This window comes from Haliotis rubra, unplaced genomic scaffold (assembly GCF_003918875.1).
Source record: "Haliotis rubra isolate DU_JTF1 unplaced genomic scaffold, ASM391887v1 Scf1718, whole genome shotgun sequence".
In the NCBI taxonomy this organism is placed as follows: domain Eukaryota; kingdom Metazoa; phylum Mollusca; class Gastropoda; order Lepetellida; family Haliotidae; genus Haliotis; species Haliotis rubra.
Window position 1 is genome coordinate 57,748 of NW_025765690.1, and position 15,900 is coordinate 73,647.

The following is a 15,900-nucleotide window of genomic DNA, read 5'->3' on the forward strand; positions in this document are numbered from 1 at the left end:
TGGCACTTGTCCTGATACTGGAAGGCTGGAAGATCAGGCTATCAAGCCATTCCTTCACAGCCCTCTTCCACTAGCCTGCCTCAGCAGTGGGATAAACCAAGGGGACCAAAGATTGAATCTGAAGCAGTGTCACAGATAATTATTGCCAGGCCTGGAAATCTCAATAGGAAAAGGAGACCTGTGATGGCCACATTCAATGACAACAGGTGATGTTATTATATACTTTAAGTTTTATTTCAGATTCTGAACTTGTTTTATGAAAATGATGTATCATAATTCAAGCATTACCTATATGACATTTTTACTCCATGATCATCAGATATTTCCAAGGTAGAAAATACTCATCACAGTTTAGAAAGCAATATCAGATGACTATTGAGCAGTTGTTTGCATAAATGTTACAGTTCAGTTAAGTGAACAAGGAACAAGAGCACGTACAAAATATTCATTGACATTGCAAGTTCTTAATATACACAAATACAATATTTGTGACTAATACTTTTTGTACTTGCAGGAAAGTTCAAATACAGGAGTCTACATGTCTCTGCTGCACAGTATGAAGAGATTCCCTATTTCATACCTGACAGATACATGTACCAACACCAGTCAGAGAGTTGACACACCCATAGGTCCTCAGGTTGTTGGATCAACTCTTGGACATCAAGTAATTAATCCTTATCTTGAATTAAATATGGCATAAAATTGGTCAAGAAACAGCACACAAACCAAATTTGACTTACTGAGGAAAACAAACTTAAATGCAATTTTTTACCAACAATTTTGAATTTTTATATCCTTCCAATGGCATTTTCGACCACCACTCTGTGTGTTGCAATTTTCACTGTTTCTGCCACATCAGACACACACATCTGACATATACATCTGACCTATACCTGGTGCAAAAGGGGGAATGTTGAGGCGTAATCCAGTGGCCCTTATTTCCTTTTCAATATTAAAGCCCTTGTCTGCCATCAGACCATCTCCTACTCTAAGTTTCCCACACTTAACCATTTCTCTGAGGAGGGACAGATAACCACTTTTTTCAGTTAATTCTTTGTCTGATATCGCCCCAGAAAACAGCATTGATATGAATGTAATTGAACCTCTTGGGTCCACACCAATGAGACCTTTCAGGGTAGTACTTGATTTGTAATCTGAATATGCTTGACTTTGTCTTGTCAGTGAAGAGGGTCTCTGAATTTTTATTTCTGTTCCATCAATGATACTGAAAGTGTTTGGGAATTCCTGGCGAAATTTTGAAGGCAAATGTTGCTTCAAAACATCACGGTGAGGCCAAATTGACAGATCCAAACCTGTAATATAAGTAATTTATCCAATTTGAAAAAGCAGTACTGCAATCTTGGGGTGATATCAGAAACAATTTTGAGAGATGTTTAAAATCAAAATTCTGTCTAAGTTTAATCAGAACAAGCAAAAGCTGGTCTTCAAGACCCATACACTTCAAACTGCTAACTGTTCTGGTAAATTGAAAAGGTTCATCATCAGCATTGCCAGGGACAACAAAATTTAAATATTTTCTGAAACTGTTCGTAGGGAAATCCTGCGTAATACTTGTAATCTTTTTTCTCTATATTTTTACAAAAAGAATACACATCATGCTTAACATTTTTAGCACTAATTTTGGTGTTGATCTGCTGGGCACGCATAAGCTCCTCCTTTTCTAGGATCAGTTTGGCCATATCCTCTTTGAGTTGCTTGTTCTCTGCAGCTAGAGCCAGCATATCCAGTGGCAGAAGACCTGTAAAAGCAATTACAACTGTTTCAAGCAATAATACATTTTATGATCTGGCTAGTTTAGGGCACCAAACTCATTATTAGGCCTGAAACAGACTTACCTATTATCAATCTGACTTGTTGTAATGTTTAAAAAATGCTTTGCACACAAAAGAATAAGTTAAGAATGAACACATAGCACCCACAACATACTTGTATCAATTTGAGATTTAAGAAGAAAAACAGCCTTATTACCTCCCTTGTATAAAACTAAGTGTGAATAAACTGGCTTCTTCTCTTTACAGGCATCCTTAATTAGACCAATAGTGGTTCCAAAGATGGAGGACAGGTCTTGGAGATGTCACATTTCAAAGATGACAACTTGCGAACTGGATTCAATTGCAACTTTAAAACATCAGTGGAAAGATTTAGAACTTTCAGTTGATAAGTCCCATAATTTAGAAAAAAATACAAGATCTCAAAGCAAGTCTGATTTGTGGTACAAAGCAAGGAAAGGGCAAATTACTGCTTCAAACTTTGGTCTGCTTATGACTCGCAAAAAACAAATCAATGACACATTTATCAGAAACACCTTTGACAAAGAGAAATTTTCCTCCAATCCAACAACTTATGGGAATTCTAATGAGAAAATAGCTAAACAAATGTACATGAAAAAAACTCAAAATCATCTTCATGACATTGGCTTTGTTTGTTGTAAACCCATCTATTCCATTTATAGGAGCCACCCCTGATGCTATAGTGTGTGACACTTCTGTTTCTGGTATTGTGGAAATTAAGTGTCCTTATGCTGTAAGGGACTTGACCATTAATGAAGCCTCCTGTATGACTGGTTTCTTTTTGAAAAAAGAAGGAAAATATTACAACTTGAAGAGAGGTGATAGGCATTGGTATCAGGTACAGGGCCAACTACTTGTAACTGGGGCACCATTTTGTGACTTTGTAACCTACACCAGACAAGACTTTAACATTGAACGGATATATCCAGATAGGAATACCTTAAGGACTCTGCTTGAAACTCTGTCACAAACATATGTCAATCACTTCAAATCATACTTTGCAGGGAAACAAACTTCATAAAAAATTACCCATGGTGTCACTTTGTTGGACAAGAATATCAGATTCCTGCTGCATGGTTGTAGGCTCTGGATGTTCCATATCTGTATCATGATTACGTCTGAAAAAGAAGATGAAGACCAAATTATCTTATACCTGAACCTCAAATGTATTACAGCCTTTAAATGGTTACCATCTTTGTCTATTTCCTATAACTTCTTGATTACCTATCAGGACTATTTATGCCTGGATTAACTTTTCTAATATATGTGTTTATTGCTATTACAATTGAGCGATAAATAACTTTTGGCTTCACTTGTTAAGTGCCCACGGTTGACATCATATGACTGTTGTTCTTTCACATATAATATTGGTATCTGCTTCCTAGTTTTATTCGTCTCCCAGCTGAAGAGGGAGTAAGAATATATTCTGAAACACTGTGCCCGTCAGAGAAATGACAAGTATGAATGGACTTGTATGTGGATATTGGACCATCTGATTCATATGATACATTATCTCTATATTTGAGAAGTTATCTTTTCTGTATGAAATATTAGCAATCTCTGGATAGAGGACTAATGGCTGTGTCTGGCCATGCCATGTAAAAAAAAAACATCTATAAATATGTAAATTAATGTTGTATTTAAACATATTTAAAAGAACCACTGTCGTGGCTGATCTGAGTGGTTACAGCAAATGTCCATGTTGATGTATTAATATTTATGATGGATTGTAATGAATACTTTGGATCCTTCAGAGTTATTATTGTGTCTTATCACTCAATATTATGGGACCTGGGTGAAACACAGTTTTGTCTGGAGCAATTAGATTTTTATGTCAATATGCACCTGTTACAGGTGATATCAGTCCCTTCATCAGGCTTATATGAATAGAACTTGAGTATGATTGTCATCTTGTGATGCATGTGATACTTCTGTCTTTTCGTAACTACAAAGGATCTAAATGTGTGACATTACCTTTACTAGCTTTCTGTGATACTCTCAGAATAAACAAGGATTTGTTTGATTATTATGTTTCAATGTTTTTGTTGTGTTTTGTGAGCAGTAAGTATAAAGGCAACAATGTTTTACCTGTGTGTTTCAAGAAGAACTTCCTTTTTCTGTCGCCCATAAATGGCAAGCGTGGTTTGGGTCGTGGTCTTACTGTCTTTGGATTTTCATTTTGTTCATGAGGTAGTGCAGACGCAGGGTCCGGAAATGTCTTGGAGGGTTTTCCATCAACAAAGTGCTGAAAATAAGCTCGCATTTATTAGTCGATAGAAACGCCGAAAAACAACATGGACGTATCTGAATCGTATGCTCAAACACAGACATCATCTGTCCTTGACATACCACGCGGTGAAACGTTAGTAACTTAATCAGTGAAAATCGGTGTAAACTGGTTATATAACAACTAAAAAGCATAACTTGTTTGAGTGGCATTTTAGAAGTTGAGACGTACAATATATAACAAGTTTTATGGATAACAACTTCTTTATTTTCGTGAGTGCGACGTTTCGATACAGATTCTTGTACCGTTGTCAAGCAAGAGTGATGCATGAAGTGTAGGAGCTGCATATATATACTGTATATAACAATGAAACAACATAATAGACAAAGGAAACAACATAATTGCCATGATTGGCTAAGCAGTAAGCTGATGAAGCCAGTAAGTACATAAAGGATAGTGAATGGAAGCCAGAGATGTAGTTACAATGAGATGTTTATACAATGGATGCGATGTTTATACAATGGGCTGGGCTTGGTGGAGGAGTGGATCATAAGCAGATGGAATGAAGTATCCTTGGTCACGGTTGATGGTAGGCTTGTGGCGTTTGATGTGAATGGCTTCTGTGAGCTTGCGTTTAGTGAAGTCCGTTTGGTTGTTGGCGAGAATGGTGATGTCGGACCACTCTATTTGATGATTGGGGTTGGCTTTGATGTGGTGTTGGCTTTGACGTGGTGAGAGATAGCTGATTTGGTGTCGGAATTAGCAACACTGTAGAACGCAACCACTACCCACCTGAAATAGTCAACAGAACCATCGAAGCAACGCTTTCACCTCCTGCCAAAAGATCTAAACCAGAATCAGCCCCCATCAAGATATCCATTCCCTACATTGGTAAACCATCACACCAAATCAGCCGACTCCTGAAACAACAGGCAGGAATAGACACTACCTTCTCAGCGTCCTCCAGCCTCAACAACCTCCTCCATGCCAACGGAAGGAAACAACCCACCGTCAACAACAACAACCCGAAATGTGTTATTTACAAAATAGACTGTGATTGTGGACAATGCTACATAGGTGAAACATCCCGACCCATCAACACCCGAGTCAAAGAACATCGCACCTCTGTTGCTAATTCCGACACCAAATCAGCTACCACATCAAAGCCAACCCCAATCATCAAATAGAGTGGTCCGACATCACCATTCTCGCCAACAACCAAACGGACTTCACTAAACGCAAGCTCACAGAAGCCATTCACATCAAAAGCCACAAGCCTACCATCAACCGTGACCAAGGATACTTCATTCCATCTGCTTATGATCCACTCCTCCACCAAGCCCAGCCCATTGTATAAACATCGCATCCATTGTATAAACATCTCATTGTAACTACATCTCTGGCTTCCATTCACTATCCTTTATGTACTTACTGGCTTCATCAGCTTACTGCTTAGCCAATCATGGCAATTATGTTGTTTCCTTTGTCTATTATGTTGTTTCATTGTTATATACAGTATATATATGCAGCTCCTACACTTCATGCATCACTCTTGCTTGACAACGGTACAAGAATCTGTATCGAAACGTCGCACTCACGAAAATAAAGAAGTTGTTATCCATAAAACTTGTTATATATTGAACTAAAAAGTACTGAAAGTTTACCAAGTCAAAGATTTCTAAATTTACATTAATTTCAACACTGGTTAAGATGTTATTCAATTTTAGTTTCCATACCTTTGTACATACGAAGAAATGTTTTCCTCGGCTGTGGTCACGAAGTATGTCCATGTTCAGTTGATACTTGGGGCGACCACACAAACGTATCCAGGTCTATCCATCGTTGACACTTTTGAAAATTTCTGGCAGGCTTGGGAAATGGAATAAAGGTGATACCACCAGCAAGTCGTTCCGGGTACCGCGTGTCCGAGTTGCAGGTACCCCAGCTACACCTTTTCACCATGATCAAAACGATGACTGTAAACGTCGATTTATTTTTGAAAAGTCCGCCAGACCGCTGATGTCGGACAAAATGGTGGTCAGCTGTCAGCTGACGGCAACGCGATGCGGATTGAATAATTGGACGTTTCTCATTGGTCATATCATTTGTTTGATTGACAGGTGGCGATACGTAAATTACAGGCCAAACGGCATCATACAAATTTTAATGAATTTGTCATCGACGATTTCGCTGGCTTCATTTCCGCTAGATATTTCACTTTCAACATGGTAATGGTGAATGAACGAGCTTCCATAAGATTTTTTCGTTTTGTTTATTACTGAATATTTACAACCTAACGAGACACACGAATGACCCGATGCGCAATGCACAAACAATGGCAGCAGTGGAAATTCCGTAAAATTCACATATTCTACGTTTTTGACTAGCTATTTCTTACATATCATGAAGCCAATGCCATGAAATATTTACATTGACAAACGGGAAATGATTGAACTTTTGCAGTGTGGATTTTGAACATTGTGAGTAACTCTGATGCTGTTTTACGTACATTTTAGACGAATGTATGCAGTTTTCATAACGTCTCCCTCAAATAAACTCCGCACTGTGACAACACATGTGTTATTTCTACTGGCTAACAAACAGGTATCGCCGCCTAACAGTTACCGCCAATACATCAGTATCACGTGTGCGCAGTGCCGGTCAATTACAATTCAGGGGCGGTGTTCTAAAAAAGTCTCAGATTTTCTTAAGTTTTGAAAAATGGACTTAGCTAAGTCAGAACTTAAGTTCGTATTCATAAAGTGACTTAGTCAAAACTTAGCTTAGTCGGAGGTTAAGTCGATCAGAAACTTAAGTTCATAGCCGATGTGCATGGGTATTATTGCTGATGGGAAAATACCAGCAACGGAAAACTTCCGGTGGAACTCTTTACAAGAAAATAAAAGTGACGTCAAGCGGGAATTCCCTTCTGTCGTCGTACCGCAGATGACAACACAACGATCAAAATGCATTCAACCAAAGTGCATTCAATGTGGATCAGAACGTCGAGTTAGGCTTGGTCCGAGAACAATTATTGGGGTTTATTAATAAGTACCTCATAAGACTTCCGCCCGTATCCCCCTAAATTTTAAGGATGAGGAAGAATTTCTTTGAGAGGCATTTTCAGAAGTTGGATATGCCTTTCAGTATGTTCAGATACAGTTGAAGAAACGTGTTAAAACTCATCCTTATCAGATTAGGAATACATATATTCAGGTGATATGATTTGACTAGAATGAAAATTAAAGGGGGATACGGACAGAAGTCTTAAAATATGGTACTTGGTTCCTGCCTGGCGCTCGGCATTAATGGGTACATCAAGGACTGGTCGGCTTGGAGTCAGTATAATGTGTCTGAGTGTCTGTTATCTCAGTGGGTTAGCACTACTGTACGAGTTGCGTCCCCTGATCTGACGAGACGTGTTCCTGTGGGCTTTGAAATTCTGAAGTCAAATCCGCAAATATATCAGCAATCCTACGTGCCAGGTACAAGTTGCTACTGCTATTTGTAATCACTTTTGACAGTCCCAACCAATATTGTGGTGAAGTTTTGCTCAAAAATATATATTTGAAAATTTTGAGTGTGACAAGTCGAAAATGGGAGACAACGCATTGATGGACTCATCTGAATATGTACAGGCAGTGCTGATGCCTAACACCAGTGAAAGCAATAAGAGTGCCTTTTGTAAACCGTCAGCAGCTAAAAACAGAAAATAAATGATGACGCTTTTGAAACAGCTTCTGAAAATAAGGACACTCAGGACAGTAACACTGCAGTTTCTAGCTTTGAGCTTATGAACGTTATTAAAACCATGCATAATAGTTTCACGGATCTTTGTCAAGAGCTCAAGGACAGCAAAAAGAGAGTGACCGAAAAAATGACTGACATTCTGAGGCAAGAAACGTTGAGGATAAGAAATGACTTTGAGGTGCAGATAAAGATGCTAACAGAGAAATTAAATCGGCTGGAAATCACATCAGAAGGTAAATCAAATCAGCTGGCTTCAGTTGAGCATCGGGTGGAGAAGCTGGAGGCCGGAGCTATCCCTGAAAGTGAAGTACAGCGAAGTGTCATTGTTCGGAATCTGCCTATAGACCGATCCAGTCTGTCAATCAAAACTGGCGCATGCGTCAATTTTGGCCAATCAGCAGGCTGGGCGCGCTGTGTGGATTTGTCAGACTTATTTCCGGGGTCAAACGATGCATCCGAAGCAATGTGCTTCGAATTATGCCATTTACACTCGCTATACTTATTACATATTGCTGCGATTTGATGTGTACCTTAACAAAACCATTACGGTCAAGACAACAAAACTGGAGGTGGATCAAGAAACGCGATAGGCCTAACGATCAGTTAAAATGTCTGCACCATCGTTCAGGAAACCTACGTCTGCCTGCTGATGAGAATTTGCACGAATTTCCACACTTTTGCACATGTGCAAAATCATTACCAATTGATGACAACAAATAGCACTTTAAGACTTTGCAAGTGTCATAAACATGGACAATTCTTGTAACTACAAAATTGTTTTTGCTTAACGTTTTAGTCACTACTAGGCATTGAGTTGGTACGCCATAAAGCTCAAATGAGACAGGCGAGAAAGCCGTGACACAATGTAAACAACTCTTCATGTCGGTTAGGGTCAACCGAAATAGCAGAACTTGTTACATGAAAGAACAATGTGGCGGATATTGTCCCCTTCGTTCTTAGATATTTTTTCAATTTGTCACACATTTTAGGATGTTTTAAGTTTCATAAGCACAATCTGAAGGCCTACAGTATCTTGTTAACAGAGCAAAATATTCGAGGAGTAATATTTTTTATTCAAATGGAAATATTGTCAGTGTCAGCAGTTGCCTTTCATGCAATATCCAAGTATCAAAATTAGTTCATATGAGTGCCTATAAAACCATGCTTTAAATATTTCAGATTTTTTATAAAGAGTTGCATGGGACTTTGAACTGAATTACCTTCCTCCATGTTGATCGAATACGAAAACTGTGAGAAGAATAGTGACTTTCTGGAGTAAGTGAACGGAGTGAAATAAAGTGTATATCTTAATTATGAGAACATTATTTGAAGTTTTGTTACCACATAAATTATTCACATATAATGGTACATTTTAGGAGTAATATTACAACTGTAATTTTGATTAATTCACAGGAAATGATAGCAAGGTATGTTTTAAGAATCTTGCTTTTTTAGTAAACGTGGAAGGGTAATAAAATTAATAATAATCTAATCAATAATAAATAATTATTTAATTGATTGACATATCAGATTTTTTAGATTTTAAGGCAGAACTAGGCAAACAAACACCATACATATCATGGCAGGACAATCACTTGGTATTAACCTAGTTTCTTGGCTCCTGCTTTTATATGTTTTTTTAAATACTACATTTACTAATAAGATAATTCTGAAAGTGATTGCTAGTATCATAACTCATTAAAGCTATTTCAACATCCAGAAAATTTGAAAAAGCAAAGGCTACGTTTTGGTCAAACCCTGGTCAGGCATTATCCAGTCCTGGAACAGAAAAACTTACAAAAATCTCAGGTGACTTTTCATGTAACGGATTGAAACATATATTTAACCCATATTTGATGTAATTCTTCTGATAAATCATACGTTTTTCAGGAGGTTACTAATATTTGAAGACTGAGCCAAAGCTAGTGTTTATTAAGATGGTGTATTTGGACAAATTGTTCAAGGTTTGTTGAGCTTCATATTAAATTGCACACTGGTTTGTAGGAGGTGAACGCTTCAGGATATTTTCATGTCTGTTTTCCTAAACCTTTGTTATGACTTTTACCAAATTTTGAATCAACTTTACTATAATTTTTATGACACCAGTAAGTATCTCAGAAAAGGAAATACATCAAAATTAGTGTTATGTCCTCTAGGGATATGGTCTCAGATCTAATAAAACAAAGATTGTCATTGTGTAATTAAGAAGCAATAATGTCAATATGTAATTGTATTGACAGAATGCTTTGAACCTAGGATATATTCTTTGCACCTTATTTACACTAGTAGTTAGCAGTTAAGCATCTCTGATGAAAAAACAATAGATCTACATTTGTATTTTGTGTAACATTCTATTTCAATGCTAGTTAATTGTTCGGATAACTGTGGATTCTCTGTTCCAAAATTTTGCATCACCAGTCTAAGTAAACTTAGGCTCAGTATTATTCGTTACACTGCTATACTGATGCTATACCAGTATAGCAGTGTAACGAATAATACTGAGTCTAAGTTTACTTAGACTGTTGCATCACATTCTTCCTATTTCTGGAAGATGGGTCAGCTAGTGTATAGGTGCAGACTGTATCTTGGATCTTCTTTGTGTTCTGGTGCTGTGACATACCTGTACATAAACGCTGGCAGTTCATGAAGTCCAGTATTGTGGAAGTTTGTATGTAAATTAGGATTCCACAACAAAGTACATATAGAAAAATTAAATGGAAATGATGATTAAAAAAATGATTTCCTTATATTCAGTGTCAATTTATCATTGTGTACAGATTTTGAAGAGAGAAATTTTACTGAGAGTTGCTGCAGATCAGCTGTTTTATATTTGCTTCTGGGTATGTCCAGATACGTCCTTGGAAACATATTGTTTACAAGCCCAATTACCTTTCCAGATTTCCAAATAAGATCAAATAGGTTATGCTGTGATTGATTTGTTTACATTAATTGTACAGACAAATAAGGTGCATGAAGTAGTAGACGGGAAATATTTTCTGCTTTTTATTTACCATTCTTTTAATTCATTAAAAGATAGAAGCCCATGTTTTCAGATTATTGAACTAAATTTGAACAACTCAAACGGACAAGTAAAGGCGCCACGCGCAGTGTTGATAATCTATTTATAGTTACCGAAACGATCTGCAACATGACCATGTGGTTGTGTTCACGAGTTTTAAAAAAATATAAACTCAAACAACAAAATCCAGTTATCCTTCCCCTGCTAATATCTGTGACGGAGGTGAATTGCCAGATAGATTAATTGAGTCGAAAGAAATTACGCTTCCTACAGTCTCAGCAGCTATAGTCGAGACGCTTTTTCATCGGGCATGTAACTAATTTTCACTCGCCAGCTGTAATCTGCCAGCTAAAATATATTAAAAATCACATACGTATAACTTGCCTCTTTAAATAACATTCACAAACGACGGATACCAAAGTATCACAAGCAGAATTCATCAACAACGTTCGCAATCACGTAACGTTTCGCCGGCGGTGACGCCATTGTGATTTGCCAGTGGTTGTCCCCCCTAACGTCAAAAACGAAATGGGCGGGGCTTATCGGCCGGGACTGGATCGGTCTATTGGTAGACGAGAAGCAGATGACCCCAAGGTGCTCTGTAATAGAGTAAATCAGATAATAAGGGACGGACTAAAACTGAAAGACGTTCAGGTTGTGAGTGCGACTCGTAAGACTCGTACTGACACGAAGCCAGGTGTGGTTGTTTGTGTGCTGAACAACTACGAAGAGAGAAAAAAACTCTTAAAGCATAAAAAGAATCTGAAGAATACCAAAGATTTATTCCATGGAAACCGGTTGGTTGCTAACAAAAACAAAGCCTAGGATCCTTTGCGGCTTGGACTCTGGAATGTAGGTGGCTGGGCACAAGAAGATCTGGATAATAGTCAGTTCCGTGAACATGTAGTTGGCCATTTAAATTATGATGTGTTCGGTGTTTGTGAGACATTTCTACAGGGCTCTGCAAGTATTGCACTAGATGGGTATACCTGGTTTGGAAATAACAGGTTAAAAATCAGTAAACGTGCTAGGAGAGGCTCTGGTGGAGTTGGGTTTTAATAAGAAATTCTCTACTACAGTCATTTAGAGTGGAAGTATTGGATCGTGAAGACGACGGCATCATGTGGCTAAAGTTGATTCCATTCAATGATAACAGTTTTAATATTGTGCTGTGTGTTTGCTATTTACCACCCCTGGGATGAACCCGGGCAAATGATGCGGAATTATTCTTTAATACGCTACTCGAAAAGTTGTACCTATTCCAGAATGACGGAATATTGTGTATCTGTGGTGATTTTAATGCCAGGATAAGTAATCACCTGGACTATGTTCAGGGTGTGGATGGAGTACCAGAGAGAGAGGTAATTGATCACAAAGATAATTCCTATGGTCAGCTGTTCCTGGATTTCCTAGTGGAAGCTAATTTGTGTGTATTGAACGGTAAACTGGGCAGTCAGGATTACACATGCATCAGGAACGGATCATCGGTGGTAGATTGTCGTGACTGCGCATGAGCATTTGCAGTTTTTTAAAGATTTTAATGTGATAAAAATGTCGGATATCATTTATGGATCCAACGTCCCCGTAAGTATTCCCGATCATTCTGTTCTTATGTGGGAAATGTTGCTTCCTCCCAGCAAGGATAAATGTGACGTTATCTCGAGTAACAAGTCTGACCGGTACAACGCCAATAAGATTTCCAACCAGTTTCTGCAGGAAAATGAACTATTGGGAAGGATAAACTCTGTAATTAGAAATATTGAAACAAAACTTGCCACAGCAAGAAACATCAATCATGCTTACAGGGATTTTTTAAATTTCATGTACTCAGAACTGGACAAGGTTGCCAAACCTAAAGCGTTTACTCGATCTAGCTCCAAGTCCAAGTATAAACCATACTGGTGCGAGGAGCTGCAGCTTCAATGGGATAAGGCATGCGAGTGTGAGAAGAACTTTTTATCTTGTAAATGTACCAGAAGGCGTAAATACCTCAGGGAATTGTATGTTGTGGAGAGAAAATGTTTTGACAAACTATTACGAAAACATAAGCATGCACATCAGTTATCTGAACAACAGAAACTACTAGATAAGTGTAATGACAATGATTCCCGGAGTTTCTGGAGAAAGATCGGTAAACTTGGTATCGCCAACGGCAGGACCACTGTGATTCCCTGGGAGGTTGAGCAAAATGGCAATCTGTGTACGGATAAAACAGTTGTTCTGGACAAATGGAAACAAGACTATTCCTCTCTTTTTGCCGACTCACCATCGCCGAATCACGATGACATTCACTATCAAAACATCCGGGATGAAATCAACAATGGTCATGTGACATGTGATGTAACGTATGACACAACTGTTCTCAATTCGCCGAGCACTTTCCAAGAAGTCGAGTGCGCGGTGGCCTGCGCTAAATGTGGAATGTCTGCTGGTAGTGACCTGCTCCCAGCTGAGTCTCTTAAAATAATACGAGCATACAACTTCTTTTTACCTTGATGACCTATTGTTTTGAAAATGGTGTGTGTCCCGAACTCTGGCAAAACAGCATCATCTATCCAATCAAGAAAACGGACGGTGATGCACGTGATCCTCTGGGATATAGAGGCATTTCGCTGTTATGTGTGCCTTGCAAAATTTATTCAGACATTTTAAATATGTGCCTTAGCAAGTGGCTAGAAGCTAATGGTTTATTGGCTGAAGTCCAAAATGGATTCCGTTCTTCGCGCAGTACACATGAACATTTATATAGCCTCTTCTCCATTGTTAATAACAGAAAGTTATCTAAACAATCTACGTTTGTTTGTTTTATTGATGCCATGAAAGCTTTTGATAAGGTTAATCGTAATTGTTTATGGTATAAATTGTTGAAATTGGGTATTAATGGTAAGTTTCTCCATGCAGTCCAGTCGTGGTACGAGGGCACTTTGTCACGAGTTCGTATTAATGATAGCTTCACTGAAGTGTTTGATGTAAACTCGGGTGTGTTTTGTCGCGGACACCTTTTTCATTTATATTAATGATCTAGCCAGTGAAATAGACAGTTTACATTGTGGTATAAATATTGATGGAGATGTGTAGAGTTCATTGTTTTATGCTGACAACGTTGCTTTGACAGCACCTGATGAGCAGTCCTTACAGCGTATGCTAGACTGTGTTGCTGGATGGTGTTCACGTCGGAGGATCTTGGTTAATTTCAATAAGACTAAAGTTGTACATTACCGTCCTTGTTCTGTTAAACGCTCAGAGCTTGTATTTTCATTGGGTGGTGAGGTCATTACCTACTGTTGTGCTTACAAGTACTTGGGACTGTGGCTGCATGAGAATCTTGATTTAAATGTTACTGCTAAGGAAATAGCTAAGTCTGCTAATAGAGCTTTGGGTGTGATTTTTTTTAAGTTTAAGGCAGTTGGCGGTATGGATTATAAAGTTTATAATAAGTTATATGATAATCTTGTTCAGCCCATTCTTTCATATGGAGCCGCTACTTGGGGAACACGGCAGTATAGCTGTATCAATGCAGTTCAACATCGTGCAGCCAGATTCTTCTTAGCCGTCGCTAGAAAAAACTCCAAATTTAGCAGTTCGTGGCGAAATGGGCTTGGTTTCTCAGTATACCAAACCAAAAATTGAGGTTCTTCGTCTTTGGCGTAAACTTCAGTTACTTGAATTTAGCAGAATACCCAGCGTTATTAGCAGATGGTCATTTAATTGGAGGAGATCTTGGTATAGTGGAGCTCATAAATTATTAATTAGTTTCCATTTACCTATAAATGATCTGTTTAGTATTTCACATGAGGAGTTTGTTGCGGCTAAAGAACACCTTAAGGCACTAGACAGTTCTGATTGGTTTTCTGGGCTCTGGAATGATAAAGAGCAGGACAACGGAAATACATTACGTACTTATCGTCTTTTTAAAGAATTTTTACAAGTTGAACATTATGTTGAAACAATTCTACCTAGGTCACATCATAGTATCTTGAGCAAATCCCGTTGTGGCACTTTGCCATTAGAGGTAGAATTAGGTAGGTATTCTCGTCCGAAGTCTCCCCTTCATGAAAGGGTGTGTACTCGCTGTAGTGGCAATGCCGTTGAAGATGAATTACATTTTCTGGTTAACTTTGATTATTATTCAGACCTCAGATATAATCTTTGGAAGGAAATAACCAGTGTCCATCCTACATTCTCATCTATGTCAGCAGTAGATAAAATGGTATTCTTACTTACTGTTGTAGAGGGGTTGGAATAGACGAATATACGCCATTTGATTTTATGACATCATCATCGAACACCTGGCTGACCTCATTTCACAGGGGTGTCAATGACCTTGTACTGAGTTGACCTTAGATTAAACAACTTTTCCAAGAGGTATTTTAGATCAGGAGCATAGCAACCCAAAAAGAATGACATCAGGGTATTCATGTACATCAATTTTGGTTGTCATTGGTTGATGTGGTGTATAAAAGTCCTAACAAAAGGTAGGTGAAGGGAGAGCAGAGTGGCACAGTGGAAGCGCACTGGGCTCATAACCCAGAGGACCGTGGATCGAAACCACGCTCTGCTAACAACATGTTTTTAGAATTACGGCTAGCATACATCTATATAAAGGACAGAAACGGTGATTAAGCTTCATTTATCACGGGACCCGTGATAGTGACACTTCATCTGAAACCTCTGTGTGAGAGTCAGTATTTGTTCTGAACAAGACAATGAACAGAAGATACTGGAGACCCTATTTGGACGACCCTAAGAAATGGACCAAATATTATTATTTGCAGGCTAAAGGCTATCCCAATCCCTTTACTAACGTGGATGATTATGTGATCTATTATGAGAAACAAGGCGTCAAGATGGACCTACCCCATTCTACAGACAACTTTGCTCTCACGTCTCCAACCCAACAAGTCGTTCAACAGGCCAAAGCTCGTATTCAGATGCAGGAGAACGGGAAAACTGAAGCCAAAATAATGACTTCCTCCCAGAGTCGCACAAAGAAACGGAAGACGTGTTTTTAGATAAAAGCAGCTAATAGACAGGTTCTTTGCCATTTAGACTCGGACCACCATGCAGCCAGCAACGTGTCCCGTGTGCTATAT

At 38.5% G+C, this 15,900-nt stretch overlaps 1 protein-coding gene and 1 non-coding gene across 2 annotated transcripts; one reads left to right on the plus strand and one right to left on the minus strand.

The window, feature by feature from the left end:
• Positions 1 to 875: 875 nt before the first annotated feature.
• On the minus strand, positions 876 to 6,121 carry LOC124272679. Its single transcript, XM_046707863.1, is given in 6 exon segments — positions 876 to 1,272; positions 1,601 to 1,759; positions 2,841 to 2,912; positions 3,900 to 4,056; positions 5,775 to 5,870; positions 5,872 to 6,121. Coding segments are annotated over 6 exon segments (669 nt in total). The 5' UTR covers positions 6,001 to 6,121; the 3' UTR covers positions 876 to 1,216.
• Positions 6,122 to 15,296: 9,175 nt separating this feature from the next.
• Trnam-cau lies at positions 15,297 to 15,368 on the plus strand. The gene has a single exon. It is a non-coding gene; the product is annotated as a tRNA-Met (tRNA).
• The last annotated feature ends 532 nt before the right edge of the window (positions 15,369 to 15,900 follow it).